The sequence below is a fragment of the Triticum aestivum genome, chromosome 6A (genome assembly GCF_018294505.1).
Source record: "Triticum aestivum cultivar Chinese Spring chromosome 6A, IWGSC CS RefSeq v2.1, whole genome shotgun sequence".
NCBI classification, from domain to species: Eukaryota; Viridiplantae; Streptophyta; class Magnoliopsida; order Poales; family Poaceae; genus Triticum; species Triticum aestivum.
The window spans coordinates 264,304,843-264,323,791 of NC_057809.1; the positions used below are offsets into that span (position 1 = coordinate 264,304,843).

Consider the following 18,949-nt stretch of genomic DNA (forward strand, 5'->3'; position numbering starts at 1 on the left):
GCCCATCTTCTGCTATATGGTGTGTTTTGACCTGAAAAAATCAGAAGGAAGCTTTCGGCATGAAGCGCTGCCGTCTCGAGGTGGAACTTGGGCAGAATCAATCTAGGGCTCCGGTGGAGGTGTTCTGCCGGGGAAACATCCCTTCGGGAGGGGGAAATCAAATCCATCGTCATCACCAACGATCCTCTCATCGAGAGGGGGTCAATCTCCATTAATAGCTTCACCAGCACCATCTCCTCCGAAACCCTAGTTCATCTCTTGTATCCGATATTTGTCTCAAAACCTCATATTGGTACCCGTGGGTTGCTAGTAGTGTTGATTACTCCGTGTAGTTGATGCTAGTTCGTTTATTCGGTGGAAGATCATATGTTCAGATGCTTAATGATAATTAATACTCCTCTGATTATGAACATGAATATGCTTTGTGAGTAGTTACGTTTCTTCTTGAGGACATGGGAGAAGTCTTGTTATAAGTAATCATGTGAATTTGGTATTCATTCGATATTTTGATGAGATGTATGTTGTCTTTCCTCTAGTGGTGTTATGTGAATGTCGATTACATGACACTTCACCGTCATTTGGGCCTAGGGGAAGGCATTGGGAAGTAATAATTTGATGATGGGTTGCTAGAGTAATAGAAGCTTAAACCCGAATTTATGTGTCGCTTCGTAAGGGGCTGATTTGGATCCATATGTTTAATGTTATGGTTAGATTTATCTTAATTCTTCTTTCGTAGTTTCAGATTCTTGTGAGAGGTGTTAATCATAAGTGGGAGGCTTTTCCAACGAAGGGCAGCACGCAAGCACCTGTCCACCCACATATCAAATTATCAAAGTAACGAACGTGAATCATATGAGCATGATGAAAACCAACTTGACAACAATTTCAATGTGTCCTCGGCAGCGCTTTGCTTTATATAAGAGTTCATCCAGGCTTGACCCTTTCTACAAAAAGGATTGGTCCACCTTGCTGCACCTTGTTTACTTTTGTTACTTGTTACCCGTTACGAATTATCTTATCACACAACTATCTGTTACCGATAATTTGACTGCTTGCACAGAATACCTTGCTGAAAACCTCTTGTCATTTCCTTCTGCTCCTCATTCCGTTTGACACTCTTACTTAATGAAAGGACTATGATAGATACACTATACTTGTGGGTGATCACCCCAGCAGCGGGTGTGGGGCCTAAGGCGCCATCGACAGGCGCCCCAGCCCCCTGATGACTCTTGAGAAGGAGCTCTTTCTTCTTCTTGGGGTGGCCCCAGCAGGCAGGATGGCACCCTCGTCGTCTGGGTTGTCAGCCGCCATGGCTTGGGAGGCGTGCTCGAGGGAGCACACCGCATCCTTCTCATTGCAGGCAATGGTGATGATACCGCCACTCCCTGGCATCTTGAGGACATTGTAGCTGTGGTGCGTTGCCGCCATGAACTTGGTGAGGGTCGGATACCCAAGGATGGTGTTGTATGGGAGGCCAATGTGGGCGACGTCGAAGTCTATGAGCTCGGTGTGGTAGTTGTTGTGGTTGTCGAAAGTGACTGTGAAGCATATCTGCCCCATGGGGATGGTGGAGCCGTCGATCACCCTTGAGAAAGTCTTGGTTGGAAGGAGCTGATCATAGGGCACTTGGAGCGTCTCGAATGTCTCGACAGAGAGATCATTGAGCCCCGCGCCACCGTCAATGAGGGTCTTGGTGACGAGGACATTGTTGATGGTGGGCGTGTAGAGCATGGGAAGCACGCCTCCGGTGGCCGAGCACTTGAGGTGGTCCTTGGAGTCGAAGGCAGCGTACTGCGACTACTTGAGGGGACGCGTGGCCTCGAGCCCCGGGAGGGCCGTGTTCACCTCACGGGCCAACTGCTTGAGGATGTGATGTGAGTCTGGGGCCTGCGCACCACCCAGGATGCAGGCGATTGCATGAGGTTCTTGGAAGCCCCCAGCCCCATCGTCCTGCCGGTTGTAATTGTTCCTCCTTGGCGGCGGCGGTAGCGGAGGGAGGCCGACATTGCCCTGAGGACGGGCCTCATGAGGCTGGTCACACCAGGGCCATTGCGAGGCTCATCGCGTCAGCTATCCTCATGAGGTTGATCACGCCAATCCTAACAAATGTCGCGGTTGTCCGAGCGTCCTCCGTTGCGGCCTCCTCCATGGCCGTAGCCATGGTCACCATGCTCGGGGTGGCGACAAAGGCGCCCATCGTGGAGGGCCCTGAGCTCTTGGCAGTCCTTGGTGTTGAGGGTGTGCACGTTGTGGAAGATGCAGAACGGGTGGTTGCTCCCTAGGGTTCGTCGTGGTCACGGCCACACTTCGTCTCAGTTTCAGCCGCAAGCACGGCAGGACCTTGTGCTTCGCCTCCTTAGCCTTGGCCTTCTTATCCTCGGGGTCGGCCTCAGGAAGCTCCAGGACGGATAGGCGGCCCACCCCGGCCCTTGTACACTTGTTTGCTAGGTTGAACATCTCCATGGCCGAGCACAGGTTCTCGTTGATGGCGAGCTCCTCCTTCATCTTGACGTCCCAGATGCCTTCAGAGAACGCTAAGATGATGCCCTCGTCGGATGCCTTCGGGATCCTATGACAGATTTTCATGAAGCGTTGTATGTACTTGTGCAAGGTCTCGCTCGGCTGCTACTTCACGCCCCGCAGATCACCCACTGCAGGAGTGTGGTCGCGAGTGCCCAAGAAGTTGGTGATGAATCGCTCGTGTAGCTCGTCCAAGGAGGAGATCCACCCCTGTGAGAGGTGCAGGAGCCAGGAGCGAACGCCATCCTTGAGGGCCACGGGGGACCAGTTCGCCATGACCTTCTCATCTCCGTTTGCGGCCTCGATGCTCAGTGAGAAGAGCTGGAGGAACTCCGCGGGGTCAGGGGTGTCGTCGTAGCGTCGAGGCAGATCGGGCTCGAACTTGCCGGGCCAGACAATGCGGCGCAGCTCCGGGGTGAAGGCATGGTAGCCCGCCACACTCATAGGTGCGAGCCGCATGGGTGGAGCTCGGTCCTAATGCTCATGCGCCACCGCCTCCAGTGGAGCACGGTCTTGGCGCGGTGGTGTAGGAAGTGCACGCGCATCACCTTGGGGCTGCTGCACCACCAGACAGCTTGCACATCGCGCATTGGTGCCCCACGTGGCAGGTCACGTGGTTGCACATCACGCCCGGGCCTAGGGTCGGCGCCGCGGAGGGGTGGAGGAGGAGGAGCGCCGTGGGCCACATCGCCCGCCTAGGATGGCCGGTGATGAAGTGAACGGGACAGCGCAGGGGCTTCGCCCTTGGCGCTGACGAGCTCGGCGATGCGGCCAAGCCAGTTATCGTAGCGATCATTGGCGGGACGGTAGCGCAGCAGCTCGCGTGCCATGAATAGCACAACCTTTGCGTTCACCGCCCCGCGGCGAGCATGGGAGAACGAGGCCGTGGCTGGAATGGGCGATGGAGTGGCGGTGGGACCGTCGCGCTGCACTGAAGGTGGTAGCGACGAGTCCTGCCGCTCATGGATGGCAAGGTCAGTGGCGGCGTTGGCCGCATGGGAAGGAGAGCGGCGCAGGGTGCCACAGCCCACGGGCGCAGTCATAGCGACGCGAGCGGTCGGACGCTCGGCATGGACCCGGCGAGCGTTGGCCATGGGGGCGACGAAGCGAGGCGAAGTGGGACTTGAGGGAAGATTTCAACACGCCCCTACCTAGCACACCAAATGTCCGATTCAGGGCTCCGCGGACCCAAAAAGGTTCAAACTCTGGGGCGTGTGCAAAGATCTCAAGATTCGAGCTCGTCGCCCTACAGCCTAGCCTTGCCGGATTCGCGTGAACTTTGAGGAAGATCAACATGGCAGTTTACCCAGGTTTGGGCCACCTTGCGGTGTAAAACCCTACTCCTGCTTTGTGGTGGATTGGCCTCACGAGGGGCTGAGAACGAACAAGTATAGTGGATGAACAGCCTTGTGAGGGCTGGAGGAGCGAGAGAATGAGTCGTCCTCCCCCATGGTGGTGGCTAACCTATATTTATAGTGGCCTGGTCCTCTTCCCCCAAAACATAGGCGGGAAGGGATCCCACAACGACCAATTTGAAAGGGGACAAGTAGTACATCTAATCCCGATGAAAGGTGGTCTTCGCCTGCAAAGCTTCTGGTCGTGACGCAGCGATTGGCTCGGTGATGACATCCGTCCTACCGAGCCCATGGTCTTGGTCTTGTAGCACCGGAAATGAAACCTTTGGGAGATTCCTCGAGAACGCACGCTTGTCCTTGCCTCCATAGCACCAAAGGGGAAACTAGCTCCTCTAGACCGGCTGGCGCCCGCCTGGCCTTGGTCGTCATGGCTCACATCATCGCAGCCTGGTGAGGCTGGGTACCCGCATAGAAACCTCCGCTCCTCGAGAGGCCGCCTGTGGAGGCCACTCCCTCTAGAGGTCTTGGTGTTGTCCGCCTTGCGAGGCCAGGGCCCTCGCGAGGATCTTGTCTTGGTCGTACCAGGTCATCGAGGGAGGCACACTGTGGGCCGCAATCAGGCAAGTCTGGGTACCCTAGTTCCCACAACACCGACACAGCCGATGATGGTTTTGGCGGCTAGAGCAAGAGAACCTAGATCAGAGATTGAAGAAGCAGGATCACCGTTGGATGTCAATCCAACAACTACAGATGTTAGAATAATTTGTTGACTTTTAGTTTTAGACCTTAAATCACTTTGTTCACTAAATGGACGACACCTTGCGCAAGCTTCATCTAGTGGGCCAAGAAAGTCAGCTTCAAATGCTGTGGTAGAATGCAGTCCATTTATTTAGGCTTTACAACCCATTTCATTTTGTTTGCCAATACATCTATTTCCTGGGCTTTGACTCAAAAAATAATCTATTTTCTAGGCTGCGTAAAAATAATAATGGCCGATTTACTATTTATGATAATTTACAGCACATTTGATTATTTATTCAGATACACCTTCTTACTGGGCTGGGTGAAAAAATAATATTGTGTACATGCATCCCATTTATCGTTTCTGATAATTTGCAAGCCATTTGATTTTAGTAGAAATGGACCCATTTTTTGGGATGGGCCAAAAAACAATGATGGTCTGGACTAAGTATTTCGTATATAAAATAATATTGAGATAGGAATATTATTAAAAAAAAGTTAAGTTGGGCTTGGTAATTTTATTATATAAAAAATAAATCGAGTTGTGCATTTTATTAAAACAAACATAGGCCAGTCTGCGCTTATTTTAGGATCTTGTGTACAACTGTCGGCCCAATTGTATTGCTGATATTCAACGAAAAAGGCCTGTGTAGTACAGTACAACTTTACATAGATACTCAGCCTGCATTCAACCACGCCTGAAAAGGCCCGAACAAGGCTTCTAAACAACTTTTTGAAGTCACTGAGCTCAATTAATAACTCAAGAAAAAAGTTAGAGTATAGTGGAACCTAATTAAAAGATGTCACGAGCGAAGTAATAATTCAACAGGTCCCACTTGTGTGTGTGACATACAGAGAGAGAGACCCATCGGTCGATGCTCGTAAATACATCTTTCAGCCATATGCATTGCTGATACTCATTAAAAACTTATATAGTTGACACAATCATATAGAACATCATAGCACATAGAACTTGCATACAAATTTTTTACGCAGGCGGCACAATTAGGGTGGAAGCAGTGAATCCCTACGGTTAGGGTAATGTTGAAACCAACAAACTTGTACATAACCGTTCATTGTCTTTATCAATAATAGAGAAATATCTTGACTACTATGCAAAATAAACAGACAGACAACACAATAAGTTCTGCTAGCACATTAAGTTGACGTACACCCCTTTCTAAAAAAAGTCCATGTACAAAAATAGAATAGGTCACAATCGAATGTGCTGGCACATCAGTGCTTCACACCGATATCTCGGATTTAACTAGTATCTAAGAAGATTCAGTTGTTACCTCGAATTAGAGCACATCCAGGCACCCAACCCTGCCTCTTCTCCCAAAGAAGTGGTGGCCTCTGCCACACGATGGAGTAGGCCCTGTGCCATCCATCGTTTCAAGCAACACGGAGAAAGTCTGATGTTGACTCCTGTAATGGACGTCATTGACGGACCATGGCACCAGCGGTGGCCGTAGGACTTTGATTAATGGATTGACCACTTCTTCGACATGCAAGAACACTTGATATAGGTTCATCCCTAACGTGGTCCGCAGCGGCTTTGGTGGGACGAATAGTACAACCCCGGTTCCTGCACCAGTATCTCAACACCAATCACCTTTGGTATGGTGGGCGACTTCTTCATCCATGCCATAACCATCAGAGACCAATTGTCTGGAGGAACAAACATACTTATGAGCTCACCTCCTAGGTCGTTCATCAGCTCATTCTTGGACTCGTTGTTGCAAGCACGTCGAGGCATGCCATGAAAGGTAAGCTTTGTTAAAAATTCAAGCTCAAATTGCACCCAGGCACCGATCAAAGGTCACTAGCAAGCCATCGCAGAACAAATGCCGGGAAGATTCAACCACATGACTGCTGTGGCACCCCAGCTCAGAGAAACCGGAACGCCCCGTATTCCAGCCCAGAGATCAAGGAGAAGCCTCTAGAATACGACACTGCTTGAAATATAACAAATCATCTCTTATTACAAAGGATAATGGTACAAGTGTCTGATGTTAGAGAAGATCACATCAGCATGGCGACACTACGCCTGCTAAGGAAGCTCTATGCTAGCAGTAGAACAACTCGTAGCAGCGAAATACTTCTAGCAGCGAAACAATGAAGAAGGTGGTGAACTCCACTCCGCAGGGACTCTGGTTGGGACATGATCTAGCTCACATGCACAGTAACCTCGACAAGCAATCAATCATGGCATCTCCTGCAATCTGGCATGACACGCTAGGTCAGTACATTGAATGTACTTGCAAGCTCACAACAACCAAAAGCATCAAGGCAAGACAACCACATAGCATTAAACAGATTAGTTAATTAACAACTACTATGATACGAAAGCAACTACTAAGCATGATATGAAACTACTACCATACTGATAAACCACCATCTCATATCTCAATAACCATCTCACTCTTGGCAATCCGGTCAAGTAATATACCATCTCGATCACCTCGTGATCCACCTGATCACCTGTGATCACACCATCCACATGATCACCTCGTGATCAAAACATCCACATGATCACCTCGTGACCACATTACAACTGAATGATCATCCTTGAGATCATCTCAATATCATCATCGGCATCATGCCAAACTATTAGTGCTCACAATATATCAACATATACAACACTTGTAAGTCATTCCGTCATGTGAGTGTTGATTGAACGGTGTGACCTAGTACAAATTGTGCCCATAACCGAGGACGCGGATATTGATAGATTTAACACACACCCTCTGCAGAGGATAACACACATTACCCACACCACGAAACCCCTGGCCACTCCCACCCATTCGAGTGGACCAATGGTGTTCCGACAAAACTGGTCTACTACCATGACACTCTCCCGGCCACTCCGACCAACAACCCCTTTGGGTTTAGTCCTAGGTGGCCCCGATGTCAACCAATGACATCCAACGACCACCGTCGCCGCAAAACATAAACGGTCCCAAACGGGGACAAAAAGGCGCCTAACAACAACTACAATCACTGTAGGATCAAAATAATGTCTAGAGGGGGGTGATTAGACTACTTGACCAAATAAAAATATAGCATTTCCCCAATTTTAAGTCTTGGCAGATTTTAGCAACTTAGCACAAGTCAAGCAATCAACCTCATGCAAGTATAAGAGTATAGCAGCGGAATGTAAATCATTGCATATGAAGGTAAAGGGGAGAAGTTTAGAGGGAGCAAACGCAATGTTAACACGGAGATTTTTGGCTTGGTTCCGATAGGTGGTGCTATCGTACATCCACGTTGATGGAGACTTCAACCCATGAAGGATAACGGTTGCGCGAGTCCACGGAGGGGTACACCCACGAAGGGTACATGAAGAAGCAACCTTGTCTATCCCACCATCACTACTAGGAAAAAGGCTAATAGTAGCACTGGAAAACTGCGTACTAGTAGCGCTGGTACCCGCGCTACTACTATTGCGCTACAGCTAAATGGTTACTAAAAAATCAGTAGTAGTGCTGGTGCACCCGCGCTACTACTATTTGAACTCGCGCTACTACTAACAAAATAGTAGTAGTGCTTCTAGTATACTAGGCGCTACTACTATGCTAGATACTAGTGGCATGTAGTTTTCCCCTAGTGCTACTACTAACAAATTATGAATTAAAAAAATAAAAATTACATGCATTATTCAGAGATAGAAATCAGGGACACGTCCAGTGCAAAATAAATTAAACACACACAACTAAAGGTGGGTACCTTCCCTAGTGTTCCACTACCAGTCTAAACAGACCACTTCTCTACATGTATCTATCAAGGCTTGGAGTTCAGACGCTGGATGACCCGAATCCTCCCTCACCCCGAAAGATGGCATCGAGGTCCTCCACCTCGGCGACATCCGGCGTCGCGATCACATGGACGATCATCCATGTGGCGTGGTCATCGGGCTTCACATCAAAGTCCATCTCTAAGTGGTTGAAGAGCACGACGCCCACCAGACTGCCATAGTCAGTATCAATCACCCCAATGGGCACGTTGGGAAAGTGAAAACTTGTTAGTACGTGTCAGCGTTCAAATCCAGTAGGGTATTTTATTTCTTCTTAGCACATGCACATGCATCAATAGAACAGCCGGAGGCTAGTCCTTACTTGTTGCACGAGACGTGAAGAAGGGCATGTCCCCTCCATGTTGCACAAACGAATCAAAGGAAGACACTACCGCTAGACATGAAGAAGGTCGGGTCCCCTCCTCCTGTAAATAGCTCAGGTGCCTGAAGTTTCAAGGAATCTTAATACAATGAACTCATAGTAATGCATAATAACAAGAAAAAATAATCATGAAGGTCAGGATAATGTGGGTAACATTATTCATTAATAAGAACAACTAGATCATCGTTCTACGCCCATCCATTTTGACAATAGAATAACATGAATATATGTAAATATGTCGAAGCACAATGAATATAATTTAAATCTATGTAAACTTACTCAGATATTTGAAGCAAATCTCTTTATTAGTTTTATAATAACATAAAGGGATCCACTTAGACAAAATGATTAGTTTTTTAAGACCTTATATTTTTACATTACGAGAGGAAAATGTGCAAAACTACCAAGTCATGTTTTACATAATTTAGAACGGAAAACTACTATAATGTATAATAAATCTTTCAAATACACCACATGATCACGAATATATATTGACAAAAAGGAATTAAAGAAGGCTTAGAAAATCTATAATATTGGCTATGTTACTCTGGTTGATTTAAAATAACATCAATGTATAGGGATATATGCTGCTTACCATGATTCAAGAACTATGCATATATTATCCCTTCCCATTCGTTTTGGCCAATTCGTTTGGATTTGGTTCAACTGATTTTGAACTGCGTTTATAGTACTCGAAAGAGCATAATAGCTGAGGGGATGTATCTTCACTTAGACAATCCTCCATTTTCCTACCTAACCTGATTGGCAACCATTTAAAATAGTCAGCCCAAACCTATATAGCATAACCTGTAGCAAAAGAAAAACAGATTTCGATGAGTTGAACTGAACCGATGGAGAGGGTAATGGGAAGAGAAAATATGGTAGATTAAAGATGACGCACAGCTTAGTGTAGAAGCAATCCATGTACTCCCTCTGTAAAGAAATATAAGACCATTTATATTTCTTTACAAAGGAAGTCGTCTTTTGGGAGAACTGATGTAAAGCTTAAGAAACATACTTTGCGGATTTACCCTACAATCTGAATTAAAGATGGCTCACAGCCTAGTGGAGAAGCAATCCTACTAAAATCAGGAAACTACCAACATCTCAGAAGAAGAGAATTCATGGTCACAATGTTGTACACATAAGTACAGATCACTACAATAAACACGTAACTATTTGAAGTATTTAAGGCAGCTACTTAAGGATGATGATGTTTCGCCTTGCTTGATCTACTTAATGGCCTTTGTTGCCATTTTGCTTAGTAGCAACAAGGAAGTACCTCTATTCCGTATGCGAGAAAAAGGCACCATGCAACCAGTATAAAAAAGCTTCTATCTATACGATGAATTTCTGCATCTGCATTTTTTATAAATAAGGCTAATACAAGTTTCTCCAAGCATAGTACAAATAGACTATCCATGATTTTGTTCACCTTCATCTGCACCTTTGTTATCAACCATCACACCTTCTGCCTGATCGTTAACCATTACACCTTCAGCTGCACCATCAGCTTTTACACATTCTTTATCATCACGCCATCTCAGGAGAAAAGGCCTTCACATAAGTTCCTATCAAACAAAGATATAGAGACAACACAATAGTGATTAAATGTGCTTGTAGTCTAAGATCTATTCCATTTGATTTTAGAAGAAGTATGGAAGTAAATAAGAAGACTCGCTTTCTGAACCCTCCACGAGTGAATATTTACTTGGACTCGTAGTTGCATAGTTTCTGTGGCCATCGCCCCCACTCTTCTATTCTCATGCGTCAACACAACAATAACTTGGGCATGAATAGGGAGAAATGAAAATGAACTCTCAAATAAGAAAATAATTGTGTGTCTCTTTTTCTACAGATAGTTATTTCATCGAATAGGTGTCGTTCACCGTCAGCTTACCAAGGATTTCGGGGCTCTTTGGTTACTACCCTGAGATACATGCTTGAGAAATTTAGGTGGCCGGAGGATTTGGTCTATTTCTACTGGCAACTTTACTGGAGATGTTGTTTGGTTTGTTACCTGCACCTGAGAACTTTAAATATTGATTATAGTTCTTCTTTCTCTGATCTTGCCTCTCTTCCCCATGAATTTTTATAATCTGCAATAGCACAAGACGATTCCTAAGATGTACAAGAGCACAAATCCAATCAAGAGGCTCGATTCTCTTGGGGTCGATACTGTAAGAAAAGAAAAGAAAAATCCATTGGATACAAAATAAGCACAGATCAAGATCGTTCCCTATTTCCCGTCCAGAAAAAATAAAAAGTAAAGCAATGAGAACGAGAAAGGGGAACATGGAGCTCGCTGGAACATGGAGCCTACTGAAGCACCACCTCGTACACTGCCTCCTCCATCGTCGTCCGCTCCACCACTAGGCTCGCCCTCGGGGCCGTCGCGCCGCCACGCCTCCATGCCACGGCGGGGAGCAACCCGGGCTGGCCGCCGCGATGGGCCTGGTCGGCCGGGTGGTGGAGGAAGGCTGCGCACGTGTGCAGCCACACGGCGGAGGATCCCGGCATGGATCGAAGAAAGGGAGAGACCCCTTCGGGCATGTACAATGGTGCTAGCTTAGTAGTGCCAGGTAGATTAAATGTTGAGGTGGAGGAGAGAGAAACCGAAAAAAAGGTCTTGCCTTCGCTTAATTAAGGGATGACATCTTAGCCCCGATTTTGATGCGATCTGTGATCCATGCGCCGAACGGCCACAGCCGGATCCTTCTCGTTGCCTCGCGCGAAAATTTTCTTCTTGGCGCGCCTCTCTTCCTTCTCGCCCGTCCTGCGCGCCAAATTTCTCATCCCGATCCTGGAGCCCGCCAGAAGAAACCTAGGCCCGCTGCCCCCATAAATCCACAGCAGCAGACTCCATCTTCCATCCGTGCGACTTGCAGGTTCCTTGAGCACCAACATGGCTGGCCATGGGAGGAAGAAAGCGGCGCCCCCATCCCAGGTGATGGACGGACCAGACGGACAAGACCCAAAATATGGCGCCCCTCCCCTGCCGATGGGGCGACCTAAAGCTGCCGCAGCAGCCGTAGCGGCATCGAACGCTTGGTTGGCTGGGCATGCTGCCGCTAGATCCGATTCTTCCCTTCAAGTTGATTGGTAAGTTTCACCGTCCTCTAGTTCCATACTTCTAAGATTAAGCTTTCATATGTGCTCGTTCAAGTAGGTGCCTGATTAATCTTTGGATCTGGACAGTACGGTCGATCTTCCATCTAAATTTGTTTCAAGTCAATTTGTGCAGTTTTAATTTTGTATCAGTCCAATGCTATATAGTCTATTATGAGAATTAAGCTTGCGCCAGATCATGTTGTACAACGAGGTGATGATTCATATACTGATACATTAGTCACATTATTTATTTTTCTAGATCATGCCCATTTCAGTGCCGGATCATGCAAATAATCAGTGCAATTTTTACTAGTCCAATTTGTGCACTTGTTGATTAAGTATTATAAGAATTAATTTTCAATAACCATATGTGTACTCTTGTTCTAAGGATGGTTTCACGAAAATAATCCGGATGCAATGAATTAGTTCATGATCGTTTCGTAACAATAATCCAGATGCAATTACTCAGCCTTGCTTTAGTTATTGTGTAATAATTTGTAGTAGCACATGTTCATAAATTCTTCGCTGAACTGAGGCTATATGAACATACACGCATTTCTTATGTTTGAGTGTCTACATTCTTTTAGGGGAAATGATGTTTACCCACCTGGTGGTTTTGTAAATTATTTGAACAATTCATCGAGCTTCAGTCTTCCACAACAAATTCCTCCTCCACCAGCCATGACACATGGTGCTAATTTCGCGGCACCGCTGACATTTGCATCTCAAAAGAATCCAATTACAGCAGTGAAGAAACGATCCAAACGTGCCCATGTTGAAATTGCGGATGATGCGGGAGAAGGTAAAACTATGAAGAGATTGCCATGGACATCAGAGGAGGAGGATAGATTGGTAAGTTAACCATTATATTTATCATATTTAGTACTCCATATGGCTATGCCAATATTCACATAAGCTTTTTGTTTACAATATAGATGAGTGCTTGGCTCAAGAACTCAAATGATCCTATCGGTGGTAATTTCAAGAAGAATGACAAATATTGGGGAGATGTGGTCGCGGACTACAATAGCAACACCCCCTCAGATCGCAAAAGACAAGTCAATCAAGCTATGAACCGATGGCATCGAGTTAACAAAATGATAAATAATTTCCATTCCATCCACGGAGAGATTAGCGGTGTATATGCTAGTGGGCAGTCCAATCAGCAATTGATGGAGAAAGTCCACAAAGCATATGAGAACAGACACGGAGGACCATTTCTTCTGGAAAGTACCTGGCAGGTTGTTCGTCACTATCCGAAGTGGTCTACGTACAATGCAGAACTGAATGGATTGAAGAAAATAGATGTGGCCGACCTGGGGAAGGCAGAGGATCATGAGGCAGCTGATAGTGATGATATCCCACGGCCTCCAGGTACTAAAACAGCTAAAAGAGATGGGAATGGCAATGACAAAAGAAAGTTGAAGTCAGAGGATTTAGAAGAGCTTGAGAAATTCTTAGAAGCCCAAAAAGAAGCTACTAAAAGTCGCACGGATGTCCTTGAGGTTCAAAAGCGTATTGCAGACGATAAACTTGAGTCGTCGAGGCTCATTCTCCTTGCAGCGAAGGAGAACAAGGAGGCAAAAACAAGAGGGAAAATGCTAGAACAGTACGGTAAATTATTGACACAAGATATGGCAGGGATGACCGAGTTTCAGAAAGCTGAGCATGCGATTGCACTTAAATTGATGCGGGAGGAGTTATTCCCCAACGCTCGTCAATAAGTTTGGAAGGTATGGTTTTGTGTTCCTATGAGGCTTTGTTGTATCATGCCAGGTTCTAAGATGTTGCATTGTACAACTATTCAATATGATAATTGTTTAACCTCCACGCTTTTTGTATGCAGGAACCTGTTCCTGTTTGATGAATGAAGAGAGAAGAACAGCCAATGAAGCAATGTGGTTCATGTCCTAGTACTGATGCTTCGGGAGTGCACAAGCTTGTTTTTGTTTTGTTGACAGAAGTAGTTATTATCAATAGATTTCTGTTGGTCTCGAGCTAGTTATTTATGTATGTCAACTTCTTGCTTAAGTACTTCCAAAAATTGTTTTCTAATCCGAAGTCAGTAATAATCATTAATCCGTAATGATTAAAATACTAGAAGTCGTATTGATCTCCGACTCTGCTGACCCGTGCGTGCCAAGGACTTGTAGTCCTTTTCTACATGGACTTTGATAGATTAGATTAGTATATTATATATAGCCTACGCCCTGAACAATCTCTCCGTGCCAATTGTTTCTTTGCAATTTGTGCATGCACTATGTCCCAATCTAGCTCTAGTTCCTCGGGTGATCATGATGCCATGGATGAAGACATTGACGACCTAGTCGAGGTCTACACAATGGAAGACTTCATGGCCGAGCAAGAAATTCTAGACGTACTTAGTCAGCACATCGGAGAGAAGTTGAAGGCCATGCTAGAACAAAGTGTTGACTCCTTTCATCGCCGAAGTGGTCCGAGGAGGTTCATACCTAGGGATCATGCAGATGCACACGGCCGGCTTGTTGCTAATTATTTCTCTGAAAATCCCCTCTACACTGAGCAGATGTTCCGTAGAAGATTTCGGATGAGAAAACCCCTTTTCCTACGAATTGTAAGTGCTCTTGGCGATTGGTCCCCATATTTTACTAACAGGGTAGATGCTACTAATCGTGAAGGGCTCTCGCCACTCCAAAAGTGTACAGCGGCTATTCGTATGCTTGCCTATGGGACCTCGGCCGACCAGCTTGATGAGGTGCTAAGTATCGGCGCAAGCACATCATTGGAGTGTTTGGGTTATTTTGCGAAAGGTGTGATTGCTAAGTTTGGTGAAGAGTATTTGCGACCTCCGTCGGTAGATGAACTTGAACGTTTACTGCAAATTGGCGAGTCTCGTGGCTTCCCTGGCATGATAGGAAGCATTGATTGTATGCATTGGCAGTGGGAGAATTGTCCAGTTGCATGGAGGGGTCAGTTTACTCGTGGTGACCATGGTGTCCCAACTATGATACTTGAAGCGGTTGCTTCGCACGACCTTCGGATATGGCATGCTTATTTTGGTGTTGCTGGGTCCAACAATGACATCAATGTTCTGAATTGGTCGACACTGTTCACCAATACTTTGAAAGGAGAAACTCCTAGGGTGCAATTTACTGTCAATGGGAGACAGTATAACTCAAGTTACTATCTCGCTGATGGAATATATCCAGAATGGGTTGTCTTCGTGAAGACAATACCACTTCCTCAAAGTGAAAAGGATAAAATATTTGCAAAGCGTCAAGAAGGGGCGAGGAAGGATGTCGAGCGAGCTTTTGGGGCATTGCAAGCTCGCTTTAATATCGTTCGTCGTCCGGCTAGACTGTGGAAACGGAAAGCCATCGGGGATATCATGAGAGCTTGTGTCATACTTCACAATATGATAGTTGAGGATGAACGAGAAACCTTTCATGTTCCACTCGACTTGAATAACGATGCGGGGTCATCATTTGCTCTACCACCGGAAGTCATCGTCGGTCCACACGTCGCATTCGCAGACTACCTACAGAAAAGTTCCGCTATTCGTGACCGGCAAACGCATCTCCAGCTGAAGGATGATCTAGTTGAAAATATTTGGCAACGTTTTGGCGGCGAATAATGTTTATGATTACTTTAAATACATTTTATGATGCAATTTGTGTTATTATATTACCTATTCAAACTATTTATTCTTTCCGTATACTTTACACCAAACATTATTATATTTGACAATGACACAAGCTTATTCTGGTATGCATCTCCAGCACGATCCGTGCAGCTACCCATGCAAATTACGTTCATGCAATTCATTTGCTCATGTAATTAGCCGATGTATAAAGCTGACACAAAAGAGTCTACAAATATGCTGCTACAGTGGATCACCACATTTTTAGTCACCTGAGATAAGGCTAAGAGATAACCGTTGTAGATCATGTTTTTATTGCCTTATCTTGCATACGTGGCAGACTTAAGATAAGACTACCTTATCAACCATTGTACATGCCCTTCGGCGGAGGAGAGGAGGTGGGGGATGTGAACCGGGGGTGGGTGGGTGCGGGAGTGGGTTGGCTGTCTGGTCTGGGATGGGACTGAAAGGCTAGCGGTAGCGCATGGTGTCTCACTGGCGCTACAGATATCCACTTAGCAGTAATGCTGGTTTAAAACTCACGCTATTACTAAGGACTGTTCGCGGGGCATGGTCGAGAATATTTACTAATAGCGTGTGATTTTTGGCCTCGCGCTACTAGTAAATATTACTAGTAGCGCGGGTCCATATAGCACGCTACTAGTAAATAGCAGTTGCATTGGTAAATAAAGAGCGCTACTAGTAAGTGATTGTCTATAAGCTTTTTTCTAGTAGTGCATGGCCATCACCCACGAAGGACTTGCCTTACTTGGGTATATCTTCACAAAGTAGACGATCTCCTTGCCCTTACAAACTCCTTGGTTCAACTCCACAATCTTGACGGAGGCTCCCAAGTGACAGCTAACCAATCTATGAGACACCACTCTCCAAAAGGTAATAGATGGTGTGTTGATGATGAAGTACTTGCTCTTGTGCTTCAAATGATAGTCTCCCCAACACTCAAATCTCTCTCACAGATTTGGATTTGGTGGAAAGATGATTTGAGTGGAAAGCAACTTGGGGAAGGAAAGAGATCAATATTCTTGTGTTGGAATGGAATATCTTGGTCTCAACACATGAGTAGGTGGTTCTCGCTCAGAAAATGAATGGTAGAAGCGTAGGCACGTTCTGATAGATGCTCTCTCCATGAATGGAGGATGGGTGGAGGGGTATATATAGCCTCCATACAAAATCTAACTGTTACACGCAATTTACCAAACTCGATGAGACCGAATACACAAACTCGATCAGACCGATTCAGTTCGAAATGTGAATGTTAGGCTTTTCGGTGGGGCCGATATGATGAACTCGATGGGACCGATTTCTTTCGGGTTAGGGCATAACGTAATCTCAGTGAGACCGGTCACATGAACTCGGTGAAACCGATTTCTGTAATAGATTAATAGAGAGTTGATCAGGCAAACTCATTGAGACCGATTGCTCATTTCGGCGAGACCGAAACATTATGAAAATAAAACAGAGAGTTTGCATTGCGAATTCGGTGGGACCGGTCGCTCATCTCGGTTAGACCGAAACGTTACAAAGGGAAACAGAGAGTTTGCAATCCCATCTCAGTGAGACCGAGATCCCTATTGGTGAGACCGAACTGATTAGGGTTTCTGGCTATGGGTATGTCAAATGAACTCGGTGGCGCCGGATAGATCAAATCGGTGGGGCCAAGTTTGACTTTTTGTTTCGGGCATATGTGGATATGAGAAAGTGGTTGAGGGCTTTTGGAGCATATCACTAAGCATTTTGAGCAAGCAAGCCATTAAGCAACACCTCTTCCCCTTTTAATAGTATTGGTTTTTCCTATGGACTCAATGTGATCTTGGATCACTAAAATGAAAATGTAGAGTCTTGAGCTTTTTGCCAATATGTGTCTATAGCATTTGAGGGGTCCACATTCCTAGTCCATGCCATGCCAATCATTCAACTTTCTGAAATAATCATCTTGAAAGAGCATTACTTCAATGAGCTATATGTTGTTAGGAATTACCAAAACCATCCAGGGATAGTTGCACTTTCAATCTCCCCCTTTTTGGTAATTTATGACAATAGATCAAAGCTTCGACAAATGATAGTAAGATTTAAATACATCGTCGCTTTGAGAAATATGTGATAAGCAAGAGCTCCCCCTAAATTTGTGCATTATTTAAAATTTTCTTTTGAATGCAAATGCACAATCGATTAGGATCATGGGTTACTCTTTCATGTCACATACATCTTGGTGGAGCGCTAAAAATGATACAATATAAAATATGCACTCACCACCATGGCAAAGTGAATGATCATACATAAGAGATAAATAATAGCATCATTCAAGAACAAGCATTAAAGTATGATATGATCAAACACATGATCAAACGAGTGTCTCACACACAGAAACATAGAGTATCATCCAAGCCAGCACACAAATAAGTATCAAACAAGTGGCAAATAAGGCAAAAAGAAGCAGAGATCTCTCTCTCTCTCAGCCTATGATCTATACATTTTCTCCCCATTGGCAACAAGTTACCAAAAAGCTCGAAAATGCATAGTGATATGCATCTCTCTTGGCTTGATCTTCGGGAGGAGGCGTTGAGAGGACTCCGAGGACGAATGCTTTTGTTGAAGTTGTTGGAGCTGATGGAGTGGAAACTCGAGGGAGCTGCAGGTGCTGATGTAGTTGCTCTTGTGTCAGTCACTGGCACTGCAGCAGATCCTATCCTCTTAGCACTCTCATAAAGGCATCTGTGGTAGCATGCCCTTTCCTCTCCTCATCTTCTTCGTGGAGCTGCTCAGGCTATCTGCATCTCTGTTACTTTCATGTCAAGATCATAGAATTTAGTCTCAATGATCCTCTCCAGGCTTTCTTGGTTCTGAGTTAGGGTGGACAATCCCTTCTCGATGCTCAAGGTGGCTTGAATCAGATATCCAAGTTGGTCTTGCTTTGACTTAAGGAACACTTGAGAAGTCTCTTCAGCACTTGGCATCTTTACTGCCTTCTCAGCTTTAGCTTTTTTCCTCTTCTCTTGAGCCTCTGCAGATGTGGGATCTTCAGCATTCATGACAACTTTGTTGTCCTCAAAATCAAGCCTCAAGGGAAGATGTTTCTTGTCCAACAAGTAAGTGCATGTGCCCATCTTGGAATTGATGAGCACCTAGATGTGTGGAGGATACCCACATGGCCTCTTCTGATCTGTAGTTGTCCTCTTGATTGTCTCAATAATCAGCCTCATCACTTTGAACTTTTGGGGCACATCAAACAACTGCAGCAAACTAATGGAGTGGCCTCTGATCATTCTATGATCACCTGACTTGGGCAACAAGGTATGCCTCAAGATTGTGTTGATGGTGGTCAGGTCAGATAATAGATAGTACACGGAGCCCATCTTGTGAGTCTCCAAAGCTTTGTCAGGAATCTCCTTATACATGTTAGCCAT

The 18,949-nt window shown here is 45.5% G+C and overlaps 2 protein-coding genes across 5 annotated transcripts; one reads left to right on the forward strand and one right to left on the reverse strand.

Moving 5' to 3' along the window:
* Positions 1-8,249: 8,249 nt before the first annotated feature.
* On the reverse strand, positions 8,250-11,353 carry LOC123130598 (uncharacterized). Of its 4 annotated transcripts, none has more exons than XR_006463902.1 (5): positions 11,129-11,353; positions 10,230-10,893; positions 9,390-9,601; positions 8,735-8,856; positions 8,250-8,585 (listed from the first exon to the last, which is right to left on the reverse strand). XR_006463902.1 is itself a non-coding variant. In XM_044550455.1 (3 exons), the coding sequence occupies exons 1-3, from the start codon at positions 11,345-11,347 to the stop codon at positions 10,328-10,330; spliced, it is 336 nt and encodes a 111-aa protein (XP_044406390.1). In that variant the 3' UTR covers positions 9,611-10,327. The 4 variants fall into 4 exon arrangements, 1 of the variants encoding a protein (XP_044406390.1); XR_006463904.1 differs by having other exon boundaries at positions 10,230-10,365; positions 11,129-11,345; XR_006463901.1 differs by having other exon boundaries at positions 10,230-10,365; positions 10,815-11,340.
* Positions 11,354-14,471: 3,118 nt separating this feature from the next.
* On the forward strand, positions 14,472-15,518 carry LOC123131571 (uncharacterized). The gene has a single exon (XM_044551216.1). It carries the CDS (start codon positions 14,472-14,474, stop codon positions 15,516-15,518), a length of 1,047 nt encoding a protein of 348 aa, XP_044407151.1.
* Positions 15,519-18,949: the final 3,431 nt, after the last annotated feature.